The following is a 20,895-nucleotide window of genomic DNA, read 5'->3' as shown; positions in this document are numbered from 1 at the left end:
TGTCCCTTCATGGCGAAGTTTCCTTGCATGGTTGGCGTTTGTAGATGGATCTGGGGGATTAAGCCAGCGTCTGATCTTATCAGTTCGTTGGTCTGTCCTGATAGAATCAGTTGTAGCTTTTGTCGCAGCTGCCGCCTGCTGCACGCTGTCAATCCGTCTACGACCTGACCTTCGACTACGACTTCAAGCGTGTCCCTCGTGATTACGGCGATGCCTTGATGCGTATTGACTAATAGTAACCAGCCTGGATACTGGGACTCTGTTGTCGACAGGCCCGCTAGTGACTCCGAGCGAAAGGCCAAACGCGCAAAGCGGGATGAAACAGGCTATCACAAGAACCGAAAGCGCTATCTCGAAGATGAATGGCGTGATGCGTATCATCATGGTGGTATAGAGCGCCATGAGGTCCACAAGCGTTGGTTCGGTGAGGATATCCTCAACTGGCTCGGTCAATTGATCACTACTGGTGAAGCCGAGGCCACCAAGGAGCTCAACCATAAGGTCAATGAGAAAGTCGAGCTCCTTCTCATCGATCAGCAGTTCGGACCATGCCCTGTTGGTGGAGCCTAGGCTCAGGCGAATATTCGATCATCCATCACAGCCTCGATTGATGTTGAGACCTCTTTCGGTATAACCATTATCACCACCCTCAAGGAGGGCATGGATCTCAGCAGATCCTACCTTTACTTCAGAAACGCCGGAGAGGTTGAAGCTAGGTTTGAACTTGACGCCGTTGCTTCTCTGACGTACTCGACCGGTGATATCAAGCTGCTCGATCTCGACGACTTCCCCGGCGCAACCTTCCGCGTGCCTGGAGTTGTTACGGTCGGTCCGAACCTCGCAGTCTATGCCTCTGCAGATGCCTCGATTGTTCTAGCGGGACATCTGGAAGCAGACGTTACTCTCGCATCCTGGGAAATTCAACAGACCTACCCTCAAAACGATGAATACCCAGAAAAAGCCCTCGATGAGCCCGACCGTGAGGCTAAGACCATTGGCAAGCCCCATTTCGATGCCTCTGTCTCTGCCAACGGCGAGATTGCCTTGCATCTGAAGCCAACTGTCAGCTTTGGAATTGACTTCGATGACCGCTGGAAGATACCCCGGTGTTCCGTTGATCTTGTCCTGGATGGATATGTGATCGGACATGCGGAAGATTCCTACTCACTCAACGGGGACAACAGCTGCCCATTCAGCTATGGTATTGATGCTGGTTCAAAGATGTACGCTCAGCTTGACGCCCCTGAGGAATTTGGTTGGGGCGACGATCTCCGAGTCACGCTCGCAGAGGTGCCCAGGAAGCAAATCACGCCTTCAACCTGCGTTGGTGAGAAGGGCAAGCGAACTTTGCTAGGCTATGAAGCATATAATTCTTCCGTGGAAGACTCTTCCTCGCGTAGAACTGAATACATGCCTATGCCTGTTTCTCATTTCATTGCCAAGCGTGACACACTTACCCTTGGCCCTCTGGTCACGATCGCCGATGACTTCCTTAATTGCCCTGGTGAGGGTGGAGAAAGAATTCTTGCGTGATGTGCTCAATGTACGGCACGAAAGTCAGTGACAGCGATGACTCGAAACGAGATGTCTCTTCTCTGTTCGGCCGTGACGATGATAGTGGTTCTTGTCCTATCTACCCATCCCCAGATAGTGGAAAGTGCTACGATACAGATTCGTTCCTTTTCGACCGCGCTTCTGACCCACAAGAGCCTAAAAAGATGAGTCTCAGCTTCTATGATAACAACAAGAAATTTATATATTTGAGGTATCCCCGGTGTAACGCAAAGAACGACGGGCCGACGGGTGTGGCGAAGGTATGCCTTGATTGTTTATTTTTTCCTCTTCCGGTTCAACAAGACGCAAATACTGATGAGAATACAATAGTGGTATCTTCCCGAGTTTATGCTATCCAGCTCACAAGATATCAACGACAACAGAAGGTGCTCGGCAAAGACAACAAAGGAGAACTCCGTCAAGGGAGCGAACAATGCATAACCTCATTGACGGCAATAGCAAATTGCCCGCGAAGGACTTCCGCACGGAGCACGTCTTCGAGGTACATCTGGTCAAGCATTTCCTTGAGTGGGTGTGCGGAGGAAAGGAATCCAAATATAGAGGTCTTGGCGAGGTTCCTTTCCCTAAGAAATGGACACGTCCTGACTCGACTTGGTGCTCGGAGGTGTTTGGAGGTAAGAAGGCCAGGGGAGTGTGTGTAGCGTCTTGTTGATATTAACTAATGATATCTGTATAGGTTCTAGTGGCGGAATGACTTGGTCGAGAAATAATGGGCCCAAAATGAACTGGGTCCAACATACCGCTGAATTCCTCGGAAATGGCCAATCGCTTGACCTGCTCGTCATGTATCACGAAAAGCCCAACGGAGTCAAAGAGGTTATTACCGAAGGAAGGAAGTCTAGCCTCCCTAAGGACGACCCCAGCAACGGTTACATCGTTGAGCCAAAAGAGATAGCGGACAAGGTCATGATGACTGCTACTGTTTGGAACTATCTGCAGGAATTTAGCGACAAGTGGACCAAGCCCAGTCAGAACATCGAATTGATCTCGGACGAATTCGACCATGAATATACCCGCTAATATTCCCAGAACAAGCCAAACGGACAGGCCCTCAAGCCAGACGATACCCCCCGGGGCCTCAAACACTGGGGTCTGCGTACCCTATGGGCCTACTGGATTGACAACCATCTGGCCAAGATTGAGCAGATTCAGGCGGATTGGCACAAGACCGCTAAGGACCAGATCAGTTCCATAAAAGATAAGACGGACCCGAAAAAGACAGACGCTGTCCCGAAGAAGTTCGCAGACATCACCATGACTACTGGAGACGCAGCAGTGGGAAAATTCAAGTTCCCAACGTCCAATGCGGGTAAACCGCTTCCTGGTACTGCGACAAGTGCATCAAATGACGAAAGCAAGTACGGAATGTGGGGAGGCAACCAGCTAGGAAAGCTGGGCCTGTAGTAGATTTGACGAGGCCACCCGAGAAGTACCTAGTTGCAGCTGTAAATTTAGCCAATTTCTGACTATAACACTCAATTGATTTTGTTGCTGTTCATACTAGTAGGGCATGCTACTGGGCAGTCACCTGACTTTATGTCTCTCTCAGTATATTAAGATTTCCACCTACCAGTAGTACCACATTCAATCTACTAGTACACACTTGCACATTCTCTCCTCCATACTACCTACGTACCTCCTCTCATCATGCCCGGATGCTCAACTTACTTGGTCAATTAGCCCTAAGTGTCGATCTTCTCCCTGCTTACGTAACACCCCTCCCCTCCATTTAAGCCCGTCGCTCCCCACGTTTACTTCAGTAGTCTCTTTCAAACCTGTTTTCCTTATTAAAGGTCGCTGCTCATTTGCACTAACCATAGCCCCAGTTGCAAGATCTGAGATGGATTGGCAGCAAGTGCGCACCTACACGGACCATTTGGGTCATCCTGTCGTGCTCGAGCAGTATGTCTCGCCAGAATACGAGACAGACCCCGATCTGGAAACTCCCATTCAGGTCTACAGTCTTGTTCCCTTAGACGACGACCACGAAGAGCTCCGAGAATACCTCATGCAGACGTTCTCGGATGACGAAGTGAAGCCTTTGTTCGAAATTTACTCATACCGCCCGCCCGATGGCTTTGCCTGCATTGAGCATAATCGCATGGAAATCGCGCGTCGTAAGCAGCAACATCGGTCAGGAGTCGAAAATCCTCTTCCACTGATTGCGCGATGGAATCGTCCCAATCGCCTATCCAATATTGGATTTTGCGTTCTGGTGCGATCGCACAGTTATCGAGTGGGCAATATGGAGGACTCCGAGGAGGCTGAGGAGATCGGCGAAGGCCCGGATTTACTTTACTTCAACCGCACATTTTCTAGCACACGCGCTGATGCTGACTTGGCGCAACATTCACCCGAGGACAATGAAGACCTCAGGTCAGAGGCATTTGAACTATCCATCGAGCGTGTTACGGAGCAAATGGACATCGGCCAGATGATAATCCTCGATTTGTTCCTTAACGTCTCTTCTTATGCCGATCAGCGATATGCCTTGGATGTTGATGAGGGCGAACCTCCTGGCCAAGATATGCCAACAGAAGAGCAGATTCGTGACCAGCTCGGCCAAGAAACCTCGGTTGGTGGCTTTTCTCTTGGTCCGGCATTCCAGGTTTCTAGAGAAGCCGACATTGTTACAGTCACCAATACTCCTGAGGGCAAAACCTCTGACATTCAATACGTTGTCCACACATCTTTTCTCAGTCATATACGCGACACGGCAGGTTTCTCTCTCCTCGAAAGCACAGCGCGTCTCTTCACAGCGTCTGTCCTCTCCCACCTTCCGGCCAATAAAACCCTCACCCTCAAATTCTTCATTCCAAAGTCCAATTCCTGGTCGGCCATCGGCCCCGCCCAAAATGAAGTTCTTGAAAGTTTATCCCAGCAAAATCAAGAAAGCCTGGAAAGCCCTTTCCCTATTGGCGCCCTTCACAATATCCTCTCAGAAGAGGATCAGCCCCTAGCTGCAAAACGAGTTACTCCTCATGGCCCTGAAAAATATCTGTACAACTGGTTACCGTACGAATCTGGCACGTTCACAGTCGTTCTTGATCGCGCAAAATTTGTCTCCGAGAACGGAGTTTACTTCTACAAGAATCATTGTAGTAAGGTCAATGATTCGGAGGTTCTTTCTGATAATACGAATATTGTGCGTGGCGTGGATATGAGTGCGGTTGCTCGGCGGCTGGGAATGGTTGTTCTTGATGAATGAGCTAGTCTAATAGATCAATTTGACTCTTTTTGTATGTAATCAAGACGATTTGCTAGATTATGTAGAAGGATGTTACTATTCGTTTTCCATCCTTATCTATAAAAGGCAGTACTAGTGGATGTGGGATAAGTAGTATTTACATTGGACATAACCAAGCCATGTGCTTCGAGCTCCAGAAAGTGAAATTCCTCAGGAAGCAAGGGGGCGATTGAGTCAAACTCATTTGTCACAATATCGGCCTACGTGTACTCCTAGTGATCAATTTATCTCTTTGAAGTTGTTTATCTTCACGATCTTTGTTTCAATAACACCATTCAATGCAATGGTATCGCAGCTTCAGTCGCGTTTTCCAGAGGCATCGAACTAATTTGTGCTTGAAACCAAGAGATCAATCAGCCTACGCAATGGCAGGCGATCTTGCTAGACGGTCAACCTCAGCCAACCGCAGCGCGAATTATCGGTCAGCTCAATCGACTGGGAGTGGTACATTGCCGGGAATTTGACAAAAACACCGCTCCTCCCAATCTTCCATTGAGCAAGTTAATCGTCCAACCAGAAAGGAAAATGGATAGAAAACTGATCTTCAGCGGTAGAAAAAAAACGTTGAGAGACTGAGCTCAAGGGGAATCGAGTCCAGGGTATCTGCGAGCAAGCTACTAGTATTTCAATCACGTCGACCAGCGATCTCATTGTCTCAAAATATCGGGACACCTCTGTATATATTTCCCGGGAGAGTGAGGTTGACAAGAAAGTCTGAGAAGTACGCCTTATAGGCCCTCAAATACTTACATAGGTACATGAGAATAAGCCTAATCGCATTTGATTTCTTAACGTAAAGGGTAGGGGTTTTACCATTCCACCCATGTTGAAAGCGGAGGAGAAAGGATTAGTCTGTTGTCGTAGGAGGATAGAACATATCATTGACAATGACTTCTCTTTTATAGCCGCCAGAAATTCAAGCTGGCTTTTCCGGCATCGGTTTTTCTAATTGCGATCTCAATTATAGTCTCTGATTCGCGGTATCAAACTATACCAGTTTTTTCTTTTTCTTTTTTTACAGTACTCACACCTTGCGTAAGAGTGAGCTGGTGCCTCAGACACCAACACGCTAACGTAATTCACATACGGATGGCGCACACAGGCGGGTGGCGCACCGCAAAACACATAGTAAATGTGATAAACTACCACTTTATATCTCAACAACTATATCTATTTATAATAATAAATTAAAGGCATACAATCTAGATAGTATTTAGGCCATTCAACATAAAGCCAGTCTCATTCCTTCATCTATGGATCCCTAGAGCAAGCTATCTATCTATCCTTCGAAGTCATCCTCACCAGATAGCCTGGTGGGAAACCGGCGAGGATGGAGAACTGGAGACTGTCACATGTCTTATTGAAAAAAGAAGTTCTTTTACCCGAACGCTAGCGGGGTATTCAGAGACGAGCCTTTTGGTGTGGATAGATGGTCCCTATGGTACAGATATGAACTTCGATAAGTATGAGCAGGCACTTCTAATTGCCACTGGTATTGGAATTGCTGGCCAGTTATCATACCTACGTCTTCTCGTTGAAACGAACCTTCCAGGGAAGCGAAGTCGGGATATCTTTGTTGCGTGGGAGATAGAGCATCGTTGTACGTGATTCAATGGATTCAAAATGTACCGTATTTGAGCTAACGCGTCATCTCAGCAGATTTAGACTACGTCCACCAGTAGATGAGCCAGCTTCTATCTCAGGACAAAGGCATCTATGTGAGTTTATTCGTTTCCTTTCTACTCTTTTCTGCTAATATCCGCCTCCAGAATCTACAATTTGGCATTTATATACCTTCTACTCTCAATATAGCCTGAGATACAGAGCCTTTAAATTAGGGCAGCTAACACGGGAGAATATTTAAAATACTCGGACGCATTAACGCTGAAAAGGTGATTCCAAAGAAGTTCTGGGAATCTAAAAGGAAGATCACTGATAACAGGTAAATAAGAATAATCCTTGTTTAATAGTAGGCTAACCTATTATAGTATCCGCACAGCAAAGGATTAGGTCTAGACTTTCTAATATAGTTGCCTCTCGCATGGAGAAAGTGGTTGATATTATTGAACTTCCATTTCAGCCAGTGAGGTCTCGACAGAGTACTTGGCAGGGTCATAAAGGAGAAGGCTCATTGACTTAGTCTAGGAAGGAAGAGATTTGGGGATTTAGACTTAGAGGTTGACTCTACTGCCAATATTCAGAAACTAAATACGAAAAATTTCATTAGAGCCAATGTTATCCGTAATACTCTAGTATCTCCTGATTAAGAGCAGCTTGTAGTAATCCAAGTCTTCTACCCTAGGAAACCCACGGCTGCTAGTACCGGAATGGCCGGTTGAATTGCGCATGGATATGCCGTCGAAGCCATCACAAGCATGCGTATATAACATCAGGTAATTTGCTTCGTATCCCGGTCATCACCACTAACAGGAGGTAAGAAAGCTATCCGATAAATGGTTCATAGTGTCTAAAGCGTCCTCATCTTCTATATGCGGGTGTGCAGGACTTGACTTAAGTAGATAGACAAGGCCCAGATCAGTATAAAGTCCGTATATGCACCTACAGGGGGACAGGAGGCTTACCCAGCAACCAGGCCCGATATCACGTTGTTGATCTCGAAATAGCGTTACATCAAGTACTCTTGTACAACCAGAATCTGGCATCCAATCGTTCATTTCAGCTCATTATCACGTGAGGCTCACGGTAATGCCCAATCAATTACTAGGCCTGATTTCGTGGTTGTTGGATCCAGGGTATATAATGGCCCTCTCTCTCCGCAGCTAGATTTAGTCCCTTGTCTTTTCTTTCTACTCTTGGCTGGCTCACTCACACTGATTTCCTCCCCAGACCAGGATGACAACTCTCTCCAATGCGATCTTTATTCAAGAAAGCGAAGAACCTCCAACCCCTGAGCCAGGTTCCTCACAACTTCGGATTGGCGCCCGCCCTGATTATAGCCACCAGGGATTCGAGACTATGGTTAATTCATTGGTCGACGATAAGACGGATGAAGGCCCGTCTCGAAAACGTAAAAGAACCGAATAGACTGCATCCTCTTATTTTGTTAGTGCCTCTCAATGATAGATATGCCCTGATTCTTGTTCTAACAATTTACCAGGAGAAAACTCTCGAGAAGCTAGGGAAGGGAGTGAGCCGCCATATACAACAACTAGAGGATCGGGGCCGATCATTCCGATATAAGCTTATGATAGAGCGTGAGAAACATCAAAAAACTCGAGAAGAGCTTTCCCAGGAGCAGAAGAAGCGAATTTGTGAATGCAAGATCTGTTACCAGCAGCCAGATCAGTAGATGATAATATCTTGTGGGCACATGTTCTGCAAACTAAATATGGATACAGAACTTGAAATACGGAAGATCTGTCCTCTTTGCCGTGCTCCAATCAAGGGATCATTCGACTGCCTCCCCTTTGCAGGGTGAATAAGTATTCCAGGTTTGGATCCTGGACTCGGGGCTTAAAGACATAGAAATGCCGAACCAGGGGTTATGTAAATCAGTCCAGCAGTCGGTGCATGAACCTATACCACTACCATAGGCACGCTATGAACAGAGGTAAACTTCATTAAGTTCATTATGCTTGAATAGATACACAGAGAAAATGTCCACAACAATAGTCGCTGCTTATAATAACTACTTACGTACATGATTCATGTTTCCTTTTCTTGGATGGCGCTTTCCCCAGGATCCAGCAATGAGCGTCAATAAGATGATGAAGTAGAAGCTCTTGGCTGTTAAAATCCAGCTGACAAGCAGGATGCTTGCATTCGAATCTTGTCAATCCTGCCACATGAAATTAAATGTGCGCGTACCATTCGGACCGGTTTGTGACAAATTGAGTCATTCTTTTTGATAGGTCAAGATGCTTATTTCCAAGACAGAAGGGACAAAATCCTGCTTTGATAGGGGCGCTGCGAAACATAAGTGGATCACAGCGAAGGAGCATGTCTGGTTGCTGCAAATGCTCAAAGCAATGAAGTTCCCACTCTCCCGGGTCAGTGAACCAGGTGTCGCATTCGAAGCACATTTCCGCAAATTATAGCTTGCTATAGCAACGGTAGTGGGATTTACTACATCGATAAAGATGAAGCCATTGCCTATGGGGTAAAAAGCTGCGATAATTAGCCAAGCTCACTGTAGAGTGGACCTGTAGATACTCACTCCTTGATAAGGGCCCCGCAACAGCATTTTCCTCCGAAAGGCTTCAGGGACTCGCGATATGCAATTGGTGAATTCTCTAAACAGATTGATTCAAGGGCCTGTAGTGCTTGACGCCCATCAGTGTCCCGCAATAAGACTTTTTTAGGTAGGATATCAGCAAGGAGACCTCGATTAGGCATAACACGTCGGCGATAGTAGAAGAGAGTCTCCGTCCGGATATTACTTATCGCCGAGTCTTTTTGGCTTTGGTCACGAAGTTAATCAACAGCTTTTCTAAGGAGCTTTTTTTTTGTACCATTTAGTGACTTCTAACGCTTCTGTATCTCTCCCCTAGCTTGTATGTCCGAGGTAGCTAACAGACGGACACTAAGTTCGCGTAACTGATCGTCCAATTCCACGATGTCTTCTCGGTTATCGAATTCGAGTTAAGCTTTTGCAGGTAGATATTGGCAAAGATTCGAGTTCTGATATATTCCCATACCTCGCCGGTTCTGGATGTATCCCTCACGACTGGCGATTCCAAGAAAGTTCGCAGGCCCATCAATCTCACTCAAAGGATAAGCATATAATCTTCCAAATATTTCTCGTTTCACTTAGCCACCAAATTTCATTCTTGCTGTCTCGCTGTGTTTCTCATCTAAGATTCATGAGCCAAAGTCTCAGTATACCTCGTGCTTCATACCTGCTTCCATAAGTGCCCATCTCCGGCAGCCTCGGATAGTAATATTCTGACTGTATCCGCTCCGGTACCCTAAAGCAACAATGCTCTTACCAAATAAATCCGCACCTCAAGCTTTACTAGTACTCTTTACAACTCCCAGATCCGTAAATTAGCAGAAGACAGGGGTATCAAATGCTTCTTGCTTGAACTAGATCACCTCCAGTATATTGTTCTCTCTGGGCCCTTTCTCATATGCATTAGCTGCATCGAGAATTACATAGACAGATGAATAATCCTTGAATGCTCCATCCGCCACTGCCAGAGGCAAAAAGAAAGTAAGGAGATTCAGCATCAGAGGCATATGCTCCGTGTATAATTCATAAAAGGCATGGATAGGAATTTGCCATTCATTTTTCCTATGGAAGCCCTTAACATACTCCCTTTCGTATAAAAGAACGAGCATTGGCTCATTGTCCACAACTTCAATAGTAAGGGTGAAATGCTAATTACGTAAGATAAACCTTCATAGTAGACAATAGAGCTCAAGCTTACCTTATAACAAGCAGCCATAGTGCGAGCTTCCAGTATTTATTCAGACTCTTCTCCCTCAAGCTATCTAGCTGACCTCCGCCACGCAGTAGACTCATAGACCTCGCCTGTTCTGGCAGATATAAAACAGTAAAGTAGCATTGCGGCACTTAACTGAACCCGAGATCAATCTAGAGGATACCCACGGTATTCTTGAGAGTCCCGGCACCAGAGTTATATCATTATTATCATCAGATCATTTGGGGAAAATGCATTTTTCTTCATCTCCGCCGTTGACAAGTAAGGCTTCAAAGGTCCATTAATATACTATTACATGATTAGCTAGATATTTCGTTTGCTATTAGATCAAAAGTATATCAGACCTCTTTAAGAGTTGTGGATTGCTCCGTAGTGAAGACAAAATCTCTGAATTTCCTCATTCCAGCCTAGAAGTCTCTACGGAGTCCTTGTAGTGTCCCCAAAGTAGGCTTTTCTTCGAGTCGACCACGCTTGTTGATAGCTAGCCAAAGCAAAAAGCCTTTACTAGTTTCTAGATTTAGAGGATTTTAAGACGTAGGATATAATTCGACAAAACTGTCTTGTCAGCTAGATCGAGTCATAGGGGAACAAGATCCTCACGTATCGAACAGGTTTAGCACCTCCTCATATTCTTTTTCTGTTCGCGGTAAAACACTGCGGGACAACTCCCGGTTGTCGATATTATTAAGATCAACTAAGAGATAATCATTTTGTTTACTCTTCATAGTGGCTGTGAGGGCCGCTAGAGGGACCGTTCAAGCTAAGGGGATAAAAAGGACAATAGCACCGACAAGGTGAGTATGAGTGGGTGAAGACAAGCGAAAACCAGCCATTTTAACTCTCCGCTGCTCTACAGTACCTCGTTAATTCTTTCCCCGTCAAAAATCACGAATGCGACTTTTGCATGTCAGATTCGGCCCTTCAGGGTGAAGGCCTGAAGGGGCGCCCCGCTAGGGCGGCGAGCCGCCCAAGACAAAATCGTGGGCGCTAGGTGACCACGGCCATACAATATCTGTTGTATGTTTTTGTTTTGCTCTTTTTTGTTTTGTAATTTTTTTGGTATTCTCTATAACTGGGACTGTATTCTTGTTTTTTTATCGGAAGTGCCAAGACATCAATCAAAGGTAATACCCAATCAACTCATTGGTCTTGTTCCAAATAATGGCGGAAGCACCGTTTCTCTCCAGTTTCCCTAGAAGCCCATCGAGTTGCAATGTTTCCAGCTTGTCACCAACACAGAAAAGAGACCCCTTTGTCGTATCGTTGACGGTGAGCCCTTTCTTCTGCCCCTCTGTCAAGGCAATACCATTCCCACCATACTGAGAGCCAGTCATCACATACATAGAACGTGCTCCCGCCTCCTCGGGGCTGGATCGTGTGATATCTGAAGGGGCATTGGGACCACCTGCCACTTTATCCTCGCTCCATTGATCACCCCAACTTTTCTTAAAAATTTCAGTAGAGACAAGACCCGGGTGATGATGGATAAAAGTGATTCCACTGTTTTCTGGCTGCTCAGCGAGTCGTTTGAGGCTCACGGAGGTCATGGTCGCGCTGTGATGAGCATAGCTTTGGACACTGAAGTGTCCTGGTTGCTTTAGCTCAAGGTCGTCCAGATACAAGTCGGTTGTTTCAACGCCCGTGCCTAGAACATTCACGATTCGGGGAGAATACTGATCAGTGTCAGGGTTGAATGCCGCCCGAAGAAGTGGGAGCAGGCGTTGAATGAAGATCTGACGACTGTAATATCCCACGGCGGTTGCAAGCCCCAGGCCTTCAGAAGTTTCTAAATTGGCTTTGTTAGTACTTGACTGGACTGTTCAAGTTGGTAGTTGACATACCTTGGCGTCCAAGAAACGGCAGAAAGCCAGCGGAGAGATAAAGCAGGTCGATGTGTTCTTCACGGCGAAGGATCTCATCCGTGAGGCGCTTTGTCTCTGCCATGAGAGAGATTTGCCCCTCCAGGAATATCAACTCGGCTGTCTTATTTGAAGCATGTAGCTCGCGCAGGACCGGCCTAAATTCTTCCTCATTTCGACCGACAATGTAGGCCTTCAGAGGGTAGCCCTGATTGACAAATTGCGTCAAGGTTGCGCGTCCAATCCCTGAGGTTCCACCAACAAAGACGGCAATTTTTGGAAGGGTAGCGCTGGTGAGCTGGGCATTGGAGGCTCTAAGTGCAGCAAGCGAAGCCATGGCAAGTATATTGAGCAATGTTGTTTATTCGAAGAGTATCTTGGAAGACCCTGGGGGGTAATGAAGCCTTGAGAATACCTTCATTACCTGAACAAAAATCGCCCGTTTTATATAGAAATCGTGTACCAAGTTCCGAGAGCAAATTCGAATGTGTCTTACAAATCGAAGATAAAACGGTCCTCCGTGTCATGACAAATTCATGATTCCTAGCAGGTGAAGGAATATTGCAGTCATGAGAGTCTCCGCTGGTAGAAAGCTCAAGAAAGCCAAAGCGATTGTAAAATAATGACGCGCATCCAAATAGTCCCGAGTCCGAAAGATGGACTTCTCGGGAAGGTAAGTGTGACGGACGGACGGACGGACGGAGCCGGCAAATGCCGAATGGGTCACCCCGTCTACGCTCAGCTTTCACTCTCCGTCCAACGTTCCGACTCGGAAGACGAACAGCAGTGCCCGCAGATCCAGTTTCATAGCGCCGAATACCATGGCGCCTAATGCTGTAATAGCTGAACGCCCAGCGGTATGTGTGTTGTAGACCTTTGGCATTATGCGAATATGGGGACGCGAACTAACGTACAGAGACAGTGCGACTTTTGCCATTCGAGAAAGGTTCGTCAAGCACAACATGCGATTCCCTGAGAGTTCAGATTCATGCATGAGTCATTCATACTATCTGCTCTTGTATTGTGTAGTCGTATTTATTGACATCCAAGCGTCCTAGATTAAATGCGACCGGCAGTTTCCATGTGCCAATTGCATCGAGGCCATAGTAGATTGCCGCAGAGATCGACCCAAGAAAAGTAGGCGCCAGAAAGGAGCACGGTAAGGAAAACAATCGTTTTAATTAATAGCTGCGCTCACATTGCCAAGCGTGACATCCTTGTCTGAAAGGCTTGCTGCGCTCGAGTCATCAGTTGCCGGTTTTCCGTCTCACGCCAGCCCGACTCGTGGTACAGTAGGAATCGGGTCAATAGAGCAGGAGATCATTCCGACCGACACCGGTGGCCTCTCTCATACCCAGCAAGAAAGCAATGAAAGGATTGAGAGGCAATCGTCAAATCCATTTGTTACCAACGCCAGAGATGGCTTGACTCAGCAAACCTCAGAGGGTACTCGATTTCTGCAAGGCGAGCTTGAGTCAAACCCATTGCTCGGAACAAGCAAGTCTATATTGATGAGGGAAGCAATAAGCTTTGTCAGTCGGCTCTCTAAGACATCGAACTCATACTTTGCGACCAATGCTTTTGACTCGTCTGAAACAAGTGGTAATCCTGAATCAAAGGTGTTTCCGCCAGAGCTGTTATATATGATGACAATGGGTGAGTCTGTTGATATCATATCATTGTTTATTTTGCTGATTAAGTGTCCTAGATACTGAGCCAAATACTATGAAACAGTCATTTTGGCCTGACCACGTTTCCTTCAAGACCTTGGAAGGAATGTGCTTGTCCATTATTGAAGGGAAAGAGGACCAAAACACGGTTAATTGCTACCGTGTTTGCGTCTATATGAAAGCCGCCGCGTTACTTTGCCGACTACCAAAGAAAGATCGGAGTTTACCACTCCGAAGGCACCTTGAAGGAAGTAAAAGGCAATATGAGCACGAGGTACATAAAGCTCTCTCCGAGATTGACTACCTTGCACCGCCAAGTTTGGTTCTCTTGCAAGCATTTCTATCGGGTGTATGTTGGACAGCCTTTTTACCCATTGACTAGATTGACTTCGATACTAAATTACTCACTGCCAGGCAATGTTCATGCAGAATCAAGGTGACATGTCCCGAAGCTGGACATTGACAGCTTTCGCATCTAGAACCTTGGTATCTCTCAACTATCACTCGATTGACTCAACTACTCCCTTCGACGAAACAAAATTTGACATATATGGGTCGTTGTATACGTGTTACTATCTCGACAAAATGCTCAGCGTGCTCCTGCTCAGACCACCCTCACTCCCAAAGCTGAAGATTAAGCCAGCAGACTTGGTCCGTTTGGACCCTCGGCTTCCTCTCAGTGCTAGTGTCAAAATCATGGTTGAGTTTGCACAAATCCAGGAAGGTGTTCTCGATATACTCAACCATACCAATAAGAATGATCAAGTCCCTGTTATTACCAAGCTTATATGGGACATGCATGAAATAAATACATTGATCAAAAAGGTAATCAACCCAAGTATATACTCAATATGAATAAAGAACAACAAAATTTCAAGTGGCTAACTCATTCGATCAGCATCAAAATCAATTACCTTTCCGAGGAACAAAGTATGAATGGGTTGCCATTGAGTTTGGCTATTATGCAATACTCTCTAGTATGTTGCACTTGAATCAACGTATCGTTCAAGATCGATCAACGCGGGAAGATTGCCTGCGGGCTTCTCGACAAGCGCTCATACGCCTGGTGAAAATTCAGGACGAAATTTACACGGATGCGAACTTCCTTGATCAGTATCCGTACTTTCTCACTTGGTCAGCCCTTTCTTGCAAGATGATTATGTTTTCGTTTCTAACTTCATCAGGACACTGCTGTTCTACCCTCTTAGTCCATTTTTTGTCCTTTTCTGCAACGTTGTATTTTCGGCGAATCTGGATGACTATGCATTGTTGGCGGAAGTCACCAAAGGGACTTCGCGCTTTTGGAAATGCATTCCTCTATTGCTGAGATACATAAACTTTTCTCGGCCTTCCTGGGAATAGTCAGGCCTCTGATACATAATCGCCCCAATTCCCACGTTCTCAACCCATGCTGGATGCTGCAACCCAAGGAAATGAACACACAAACCCAACCAACATGTATAATCAATTTCCTGCGGCAAACATACACAATCCCATCAGCTCTAACCTCAGCCAAGCAGGTGGAACTGATTTACCGGACCAGGGTATTGTCAGTCAAAATGGACAGGTTGTTCCAGAGGATGATGACACTTTGTGGGATTTGATAGATTATCAACCATGGCTGGGCTGGATGAGATCGGATGCCTTGACAGATAACCCCGCCTTCAATTAAATGTTTTAGTCATTTGGTGTAATGAATAACCTAAACAACTTTGCAAATAATGATACAGGGAGTCTGGACGGACGGACGGACGGACGGACGGACGTACGGACAGAGAGTCAATGTGCCGGGTTCACAAGTAGAAGGCATCGGAGGTGAACCCCATAAATATCAAGCCATTAAATGCAAAGAGAACTACTTAGTAGACATCAGAACTGTGTAGTATTGGACGTGCAAAGGGCTTTTGTAAATTAATTCAGAGTATCTCAAGATGGATTGAAGAAATGAGTCGAGGACATGCCAGCTGTTTACAGCAAATGTAATAAATGGAACATGAAAAGAGTGGGGAGCTGTAATGGCTTTCACAATACCCAAGGAATTGTAACATGTCTTCAAGTTATTTTGGATTTCGTGCTGGATACGAGGTACCTTCCGACTTCCGTCCGTTAAAATGCGGGGTTCTTTACAGACTGCCCACCTACTTCGCCTACCACACTTCGCGCTGGAAAACCGCTCGGGGTTAATAGAGCGCGAGCGAGAGCCGAGACACATTCATTATTAATCCGAGCTGTATATAAGGGATACGCTGTGCGCTCTTCTCACAGAAACTGAAAACGCTTGACTGATCAACGTTGGAACTCAAAATCGATACAGCATGCTTGTCTTGATCGCTGGTATTACCGGGTTCGTCGGTATTCCGTGTGCCAGGTCCGCATTTGAACGTGGTCTCAAGGTTCGGGGCCTAGCTCGCGATATAAACAATGTCCCGGAGGATATTCGGAAGCGGCTCGAAGGCTTCGAGACGTTATCAAGCCACTATGACATCGCTGCAATGGACCGGGCCACAAAAGGTGTTGATGCTATTATCTGTACCTTTGCTGGAATCCCTGAGATGTTCATGGAATCACAATTGTTGCTTATTCGGGCAGCAGAGCGAGCTGGAGTGAAGGTACGTAGGACCTAGCCCCCTTCTGAACAGCTGGCTAAGTGATTTTGAGATCTTCCACGCTACCTCATGGAACTACGACTGGACACTTGCTCCTGGTTCACACGAACTTTACGATGACATGCGGGGCTTCGCCCACCACGTGGCGCTTAGCTCGACCATCAAGCCAATCTACATGTTCACCGGTGCGATCGCGGAGTACTACTTTAAGCGAAGCCGATATGATTGGAACCCGGACACCAAGACGTTCAGCTTCCACGGGCCTTCGACATTCCCCACCCGATATACCACCACGGAAGACATCGGCAACTATGTGCTGGAGGCTATAACTGCCCCGGATGCTGCTGATGGGGGCTTTGTTCGTGTTCAGAGCTTCGAAGCCTCCCCGGAAGACATCGTCGAAGCATACAATGCTGCGAGAGAAGGCCGCATCACTGCTAAGCTTAACTGCTTAGGGTCAGTGCAAGACGCAGAAGATAAGTTGAATGAGGGAAGAGCTAAAAATGGGAAGAGTGGTTGGTACAACTTTATTCGGTATATCTATCAATATCATATCCCGGCCCGTTCTTGGGATTATGAGCCGGTGGATGTTGCGCGCTTCCCAAACGTCAAGCAAACTAGCTTGGAGGAATTCTTCCGTCGCAACCCCGACGTATAGTTGTGCTGAGGCGTGAGTACCTCGGACATCTAGGTCGCCGTGCCACCCATTCAGTATCTAGATAACTTTGCTCTCCTCTATTTTCCGATCATCGCTTTCATCTGTTCTCTCCTTCGCGTGGCCTTAGCAAGCTGAAACACATCGTAGCGACTCTTGTTCGAGCTTGGATAGGTCGTGCTGAATAAGAATATGTGACTGAGCTCTGTTTTACAATTCTTTCACAAACTAGTAGAAAAGCTCACGAGAATAAATTGCACTCTGACTATTCCGACATATGTGCTCTTTTTACATCGTAAAGACCGTGGAGTGTACCAAAGCCCCCACGGCTTTTTTACTTATTCTGGCGACTCGGCCAGCACGGTAGCAATTTTCGCAATGTGAATAGCTCTAGAAGTTTCGAATTTTTCGTTCAAAGAATAGCTTTGGACCACCTCCATCTGTGGGTCGCGTTACTCTCTGCTTCGGGCGGAATGACGGACGGACGGACGGACGGACGGAAAGCGGAGCGTCGGCTTTTTCGACGACAGCCCCAGTTTCATTATCTCACGACTTCAGGTCACCTTACCTTACCCTGCCAGCTGATTATCAAGCAATTTCCGGTGGTCGTAGCGAGTTGAAAACTCAGTAATGATAAAACTCCAGCAGTTGCAGACTCAGAATCACGACGAGCTTAAAAGGAATAGATCATGCCTATTCCCCTAATCATACTGGCATCATTGTGAAGTATCGCCATTCTTTCCAATCTACTACCTAAAAGATCAACGAAACTATCTCGCTTCTGACTCACTATGTCAAACTCATCTCTGGTTAACTACACTACCGTCACCCGCGACATCGACGCGCCGATCGGCGAAGTCTGGGGGCTCGTGGCAGGCTTCGGCGCCGAAAAAGCATGGTACCCAGGCGCCAAGTCTGTATCTCTTGAAGGGTTCGGACTAGGCAGCGTCCGCACCTTCAACTATGTCTATCCCGCCGGCAAAAACAAGGGCCAGGAATATACCTTCTCCGAGGAGCTTACAGATTACGACGCTTCCAAGCACTCCATGACTTTTCAGGTCCGAAGGCCCGATTACCCTGACATGGTCGCCTTTGGAACAACCGTCTTAGACTCACTCGGGCATAACAAGACCCGTTTCCGCTGGATTGCAGAGGGCTCGCCCTTGCCTGATGAGTTTATGGCAGTTTTGCGAGAGGATCTCAATGAGCGGTTCGATGGGCTTATTGTTGCTATTGCCAATCAGCTAGTCTAGGACTAGCGAGATTGACGTCCGAGAAAAACGGAGAAAAGCTGGATATTTCGAGCTCGATTCAGAGGAGGCTATATCATGATGTAAAAAGATTCGTGTCTAGTGTGTTCCGAGAGCTTCTGTTGTCAACAAGAATGTGTCTATTTTGACCATTATGTGGCCTTGAAGTAACTATGTCAAAGGCAAAGCGTTGTTAAGTGGTCCCAAGTTAACGAAATGCATTTTTGGAATTCTGCCATCGTTGCCTATGTCTTCTCAATAACAATCTCAGTCGTTTTCCAGATCTGGGCTTCCTGGCTCCTGCGCGAACCGCTTAGGTGTTGATTTTGGCCCCATTCTAAGGCCGAGGGCTCATTCTCGTAAATCGAAGCGGCCGATGTGCATGGACTTTTATGCCTTTCGTCCATCTCAATTATGCTTTCCTCGCTTTCGCCGATAGGTTCCATATCATACATCCTAGCCAATGCACGAGATGATCGAGTTTCTGATCCAGCGCGAGTCCGATTTGTAAGTGGCCCAGAGGCACTAATGTTATACTGAGGTGTGGTTTTGGTTTGGTTCGATGTTGACTTGAGAATGCTGAGAGTTGAGCGGGCGAGGGACCATACGAAGGGGGCATTAGCCATCCAAACGCCGATTGAAGCTTCACGCAAGTACCAGAATTGGTAACTCGTGTCGTAGATGTCGAGAAAAGTGAATATTTTGGAAATGACAGCGCAGAGAATCTACAACTCGGAAAAAAAAAGAGGTTAACATACATCATGCAATTGAAAATACCAATAACGTACCACCACGATACCCATTGAAAATATCACCACGATAGGAAGCTTGGATTGCCACCGTATATGAGTTCGAAACAGCATAGGTAGAATCACCAGAAGAATCAAAATATCCGAGCTAATGTTGAATATGATATGGATAATTTCGAAGCGGAAATAAGTGGCGCATTCACGCTGGGGCGGCGGCAATGTCCAGTATCCAGAGACGGGGTGGCAGTTCAAAACCAAGGTCAATTCGGTGGCTATCCACCCAAGCGCGGTATAGAAGGAACAAAATTTGACCCAGCGCTGTTCCTTAAGGTTTGATCTAATACTTGTTAGATTTGGATGTGCGGAATAGATGAGATGAACTCACGTAATTCGAAAATATACCAATAGCATGCACGCCTTCAAACAATAGATGGTGCATACTTGACACTGGAAAAGGCTAATCAGAGGTAAAGCTTCGCAATTTGTTCAAAGCCACTCACATGCTCTGAGGCGAATTCAATCTTTGAGCCCAAGATCCGCTGTTGAATTTCAGGGGCAGTAAATGACTCAAATTGACCTGGTTCGTATAAGGTGCTTCCATACTTGGTGATCTCGATGTTGGTGACTACAAACGCAGTGTAAAATAGCTGCACGAGACATTTAGCCTCATTCGATCAGGGAGGGCGGAACTGAAGAAGGTCAATTCGTACTATTGCCACGAACATCAAATAATCCTCAACTTGAAAATGAAATCGTAGACGCTTGTACCGGGCATATCTGTGATAGTCAGCGGTCAATCCAGTTGAAGCCGAGCCAAAAAAATGTACTGACAGTCGTAGGACGAAGAACCATATTCCTATACTGTACATTACCCATGACTCGACAATTAAATCATGTGTCGAGCCACCACCCTGGGTCGACATCTTTTGTGTATGGGAATGGTGATTCTCCGGTTGCCAAGCTGCACCGAAATCTCAAAAACACCATCAACCAGTGGGGTGGGCGATTGCGATTGTTTTGATAATTATAGTCCGTGTAGCCACTCGACCCACCAAATTCGGGAAGCGGCCTCATGTTTCCCGGGGCCGGGGCCAATTTACGAAAGCCAATCATGAGGATTGGGGCTAACGAAGCCAGTAATCAAGTTTGGACATCGTGTTCCTAACATAGACTCGCCGATGCCTTGACCCATTTCAGGGGCTGGAAGTCGGCTGAGTGCCGTGTGAAATTCGAGGCTAGGGTTTTTAACTTAGCTCTCCACCTTGAGTAGGTTGAAGTGAGTAGTATCTTGAGATTGGCTATCGGGTCTCGCCACTCAAACTGATTCCGTGCGTCTCCAATGAAGCCGGGTAGAGAGTGGAGAATAGATTAATTTGCTTTGTGAAGCACGGACGAGTAAATCATAAGGTGCGGAGTATTCCGACCGAATGTCGTGTGTCGAGACATGGCCAGGAGAGCCAACAGATGAACTCACCCGCAGAAGGAACCTTAGTCGTTGATTTGAGTTTACTACTGTGTGCAGTATGCAAGTATGCAAGGATTATTTTTTCTGGGGCTAACCAGGTCAAGTAGGGATCAACAAGGGGGAGGGGGGCCTGCTCCAGGGCGCATAAAGATTCGGATATTTTCAGCATGAAAGGGATGTCAGAACCATATCGTGAACTAGGAAAAGACCGTGCATATCAAGGTACTAGTGAGCTTTATTATAAGACCCAATGAGCCTTGGAGATGCAGAGTTGGGGTACTCTGTAGATTCAGGTGAAATGGGGCTGGGCCTGGAATGCGTTGGCTGCAAGTGGCTACGAGCACCAGATTTGCTATCACTCATGTTCCACCACGCAATCAACTGTGGGGCACCTCTTGCTGTGCACTGGAACAA

General features: G+C 46.5%; 10 protein-coding genes across 10 annotated transcripts; 7 read left to right on the top strand and 3 right to left on the bottom strand.

The window, feature by feature from the left end:
- Nucleotides 1-27: 27 nt before the first annotated feature.
- N7509_007346 (uncharacterized protein) lies at nucleotides 28-2,979 on the top strand (the record flags this gene model as incomplete). The annotated part of the gene is made up of 8 exons (XM_056631983.1): nucleotides 28-90; nucleotides 244-501; nucleotides 571-1,504; nucleotides 1,558-1,814; nucleotides 1,885-1,940; nucleotides 2,014-2,189; nucleotides 2,252-2,496; nucleotides 2,605-2,979. The coding sequence occupies 8 exons, from the start codon at nucleotides 28-30 to the stop codon at nucleotides 2,977-2,979; spliced, it is 2,364 nt and encodes a 787-aa protein (XP_056487534.1).
- Nucleotides 2,980-3,415: 436 nt separating this feature from the next.
- On the top strand, nucleotides 3,416-4,783 carry N7509_007345 (uncharacterized protein; the record flags this gene model as incomplete). Its single annotated transcript, XM_056631982.1, has 1 exon — nucleotides 3,416-4,783. The coding sequence occupies one exon, from the start codon at nucleotides 3,416-3,418 to the stop codon at nucleotides 4,781-4,783; it is 1,368 nt and encodes a 455-aa protein (XP_056487533.1).
- Nucleotides 4,784-7,675: 2,892 nt separating this feature from the next.
- N7509_007344 (uncharacterized protein) lies at nucleotides 7,676-8,188 on the top strand (the record flags this gene model as incomplete). Its single annotated transcript, XM_056631981.1, has 3 exons — nucleotides 7,676-7,850; nucleotides 7,963-8,037; nucleotides 8,118-8,188. The coding sequence occupies 3 exons, from the start codon at nucleotides 7,676-7,678 to the stop codon at nucleotides 8,186-8,188; spliced, it is 321 nt and encodes a 106-aa protein (XP_056487532.1).
- Nucleotides 8,189-8,471: 283 nt separating this feature from the next.
- N7509_007343 (uncharacterized protein) lies at nucleotides 8,472-8,865 on the bottom strand (the record flags this gene model as incomplete). Its single annotated transcript, XM_056631980.1, has 2 exons — nucleotides 8,472-8,598; nucleotides 8,651-8,865. The coding sequence occupies 2 exons, from the start codon at nucleotides 8,863-8,865 to the stop codon at nucleotides 8,472-8,474; spliced, it is 342 nt and encodes a 113-aa protein (XP_056487531.1).
- A 2,480-nt stretch (nucleotides 8,866-11,345) lies between these two features.
- N7509_007342 (uncharacterized protein) lies at nucleotides 11,346-12,423 on the bottom strand (the record flags this gene model as incomplete). Its single annotated transcript, XM_056631979.1, has 2 exons — nucleotides 11,346-12,013; nucleotides 12,069-12,423. The coding sequence occupies 2 exons, from the start codon at nucleotides 12,421-12,423 to the stop codon at nucleotides 11,346-11,348; spliced, it is 1,023 nt and encodes a 340-aa protein (XP_056487530.1).
- A 484-nt stretch (nucleotides 12,424-12,907) lies between these two features.
- On the top strand, nucleotides 12,908-15,118 carry N7509_007341 (fungal specific transcription factor domain-containing protein; the record flags this gene model as incomplete). Its single annotated transcript, XM_056631978.1, has 7 exons — nucleotides 12,908-12,943; nucleotides 13,145-13,223; nucleotides 13,275-13,742; nucleotides 13,795-14,105; nucleotides 14,171-14,581; nucleotides 14,655-14,890; nucleotides 14,941-15,118. The coding sequence occupies 7 exons, from the start codon at nucleotides 12,908-12,910 to the stop codon at nucleotides 15,116-15,118; spliced, it is 1,719 nt and encodes a 572-aa protein (XP_056487529.1).
- A 94-nt stretch (nucleotides 15,119-15,212) lies between these two features.
- N7509_007340 (uncharacterized protein) lies at nucleotides 15,213-15,428 on the top strand (the record flags this gene model as incomplete). The annotated part of the gene is made up of 1 exon (XM_056631977.1): nucleotides 15,213-15,428. The coding sequence occupies one exon, from the start codon at nucleotides 15,213-15,215 to the stop codon at nucleotides 15,426-15,428; it is 216 nt and encodes a 71-aa protein (XP_056487528.1).
- Nucleotides 15,429-16,071: 643 nt separating this feature from the next.
- On the top strand, nucleotides 16,072-17,020 carry N7509_007339 (NmrA-like family protein; the record flags this gene model as incomplete). The annotated part of the gene is made up of 2 exons (XM_056631976.1): nucleotides 16,072-16,365; nucleotides 16,415-17,020. 2 exons carry the CDS (start codon nucleotides 16,072-16,074, stop codon nucleotides 17,018-17,020), a joined length of 900 nt encoding a protein of 299 aa, XP_056487527.1.
- A 788-nt stretch (nucleotides 17,021-17,808) lies between these two features.
- N7509_007338 (SRPBCC family protein) lies at nucleotides 17,809-18,270 on the top strand (the record flags this gene model as incomplete). The annotated part of the gene is made up of 1 exon (XM_056631975.1): nucleotides 17,809-18,270. One exon carries the CDS (start codon nucleotides 17,809-17,811, stop codon nucleotides 18,268-18,270), a length of 462 nt encoding a protein of 153 aa, XP_056487526.1.
- Nucleotides 18,271-18,512: 242 nt separating this feature from the next.
- On the bottom strand, nucleotides 18,513-19,939 carry N7509_007337 (uncharacterized protein; the record flags this gene model as incomplete). Its single annotated transcript, XM_056631974.1, has 6 exons — nucleotides 18,513-18,992; nucleotides 19,056-19,353; nucleotides 19,402-19,463; nucleotides 19,517-19,663; nucleotides 19,727-19,793; nucleotides 19,848-19,939. The coding sequence occupies 6 exons, from the start codon at nucleotides 19,937-19,939 to the stop codon at nucleotides 18,513-18,515; spliced, it is 1,146 nt and encodes a 381-aa protein (XP_056487525.1).
- Nucleotides 19,940-20,895: the final 956 nt, after the last annotated feature.

The sequence above is a fragment of the Penicillium cosmopolitanum genome (genome assembly GCF_028827165.1).
Source record: "Penicillium cosmopolitanum strain IBT 29677 chromosome Unknown utg000008l:1.0-4398992.0:1.0-4402845.0, whole genome shotgun sequence".
NCBI lineage: Eukaryota > Fungi > Ascomycota > Eurotiomycetes > Eurotiales > Aspergillaceae > Penicillium > Penicillium cosmopolitanum.
The sequence above is the reverse complement of the archived record's forward strand: the minus strand, read 5'-3'. Positions and strand labels throughout refer to the sequence as shown.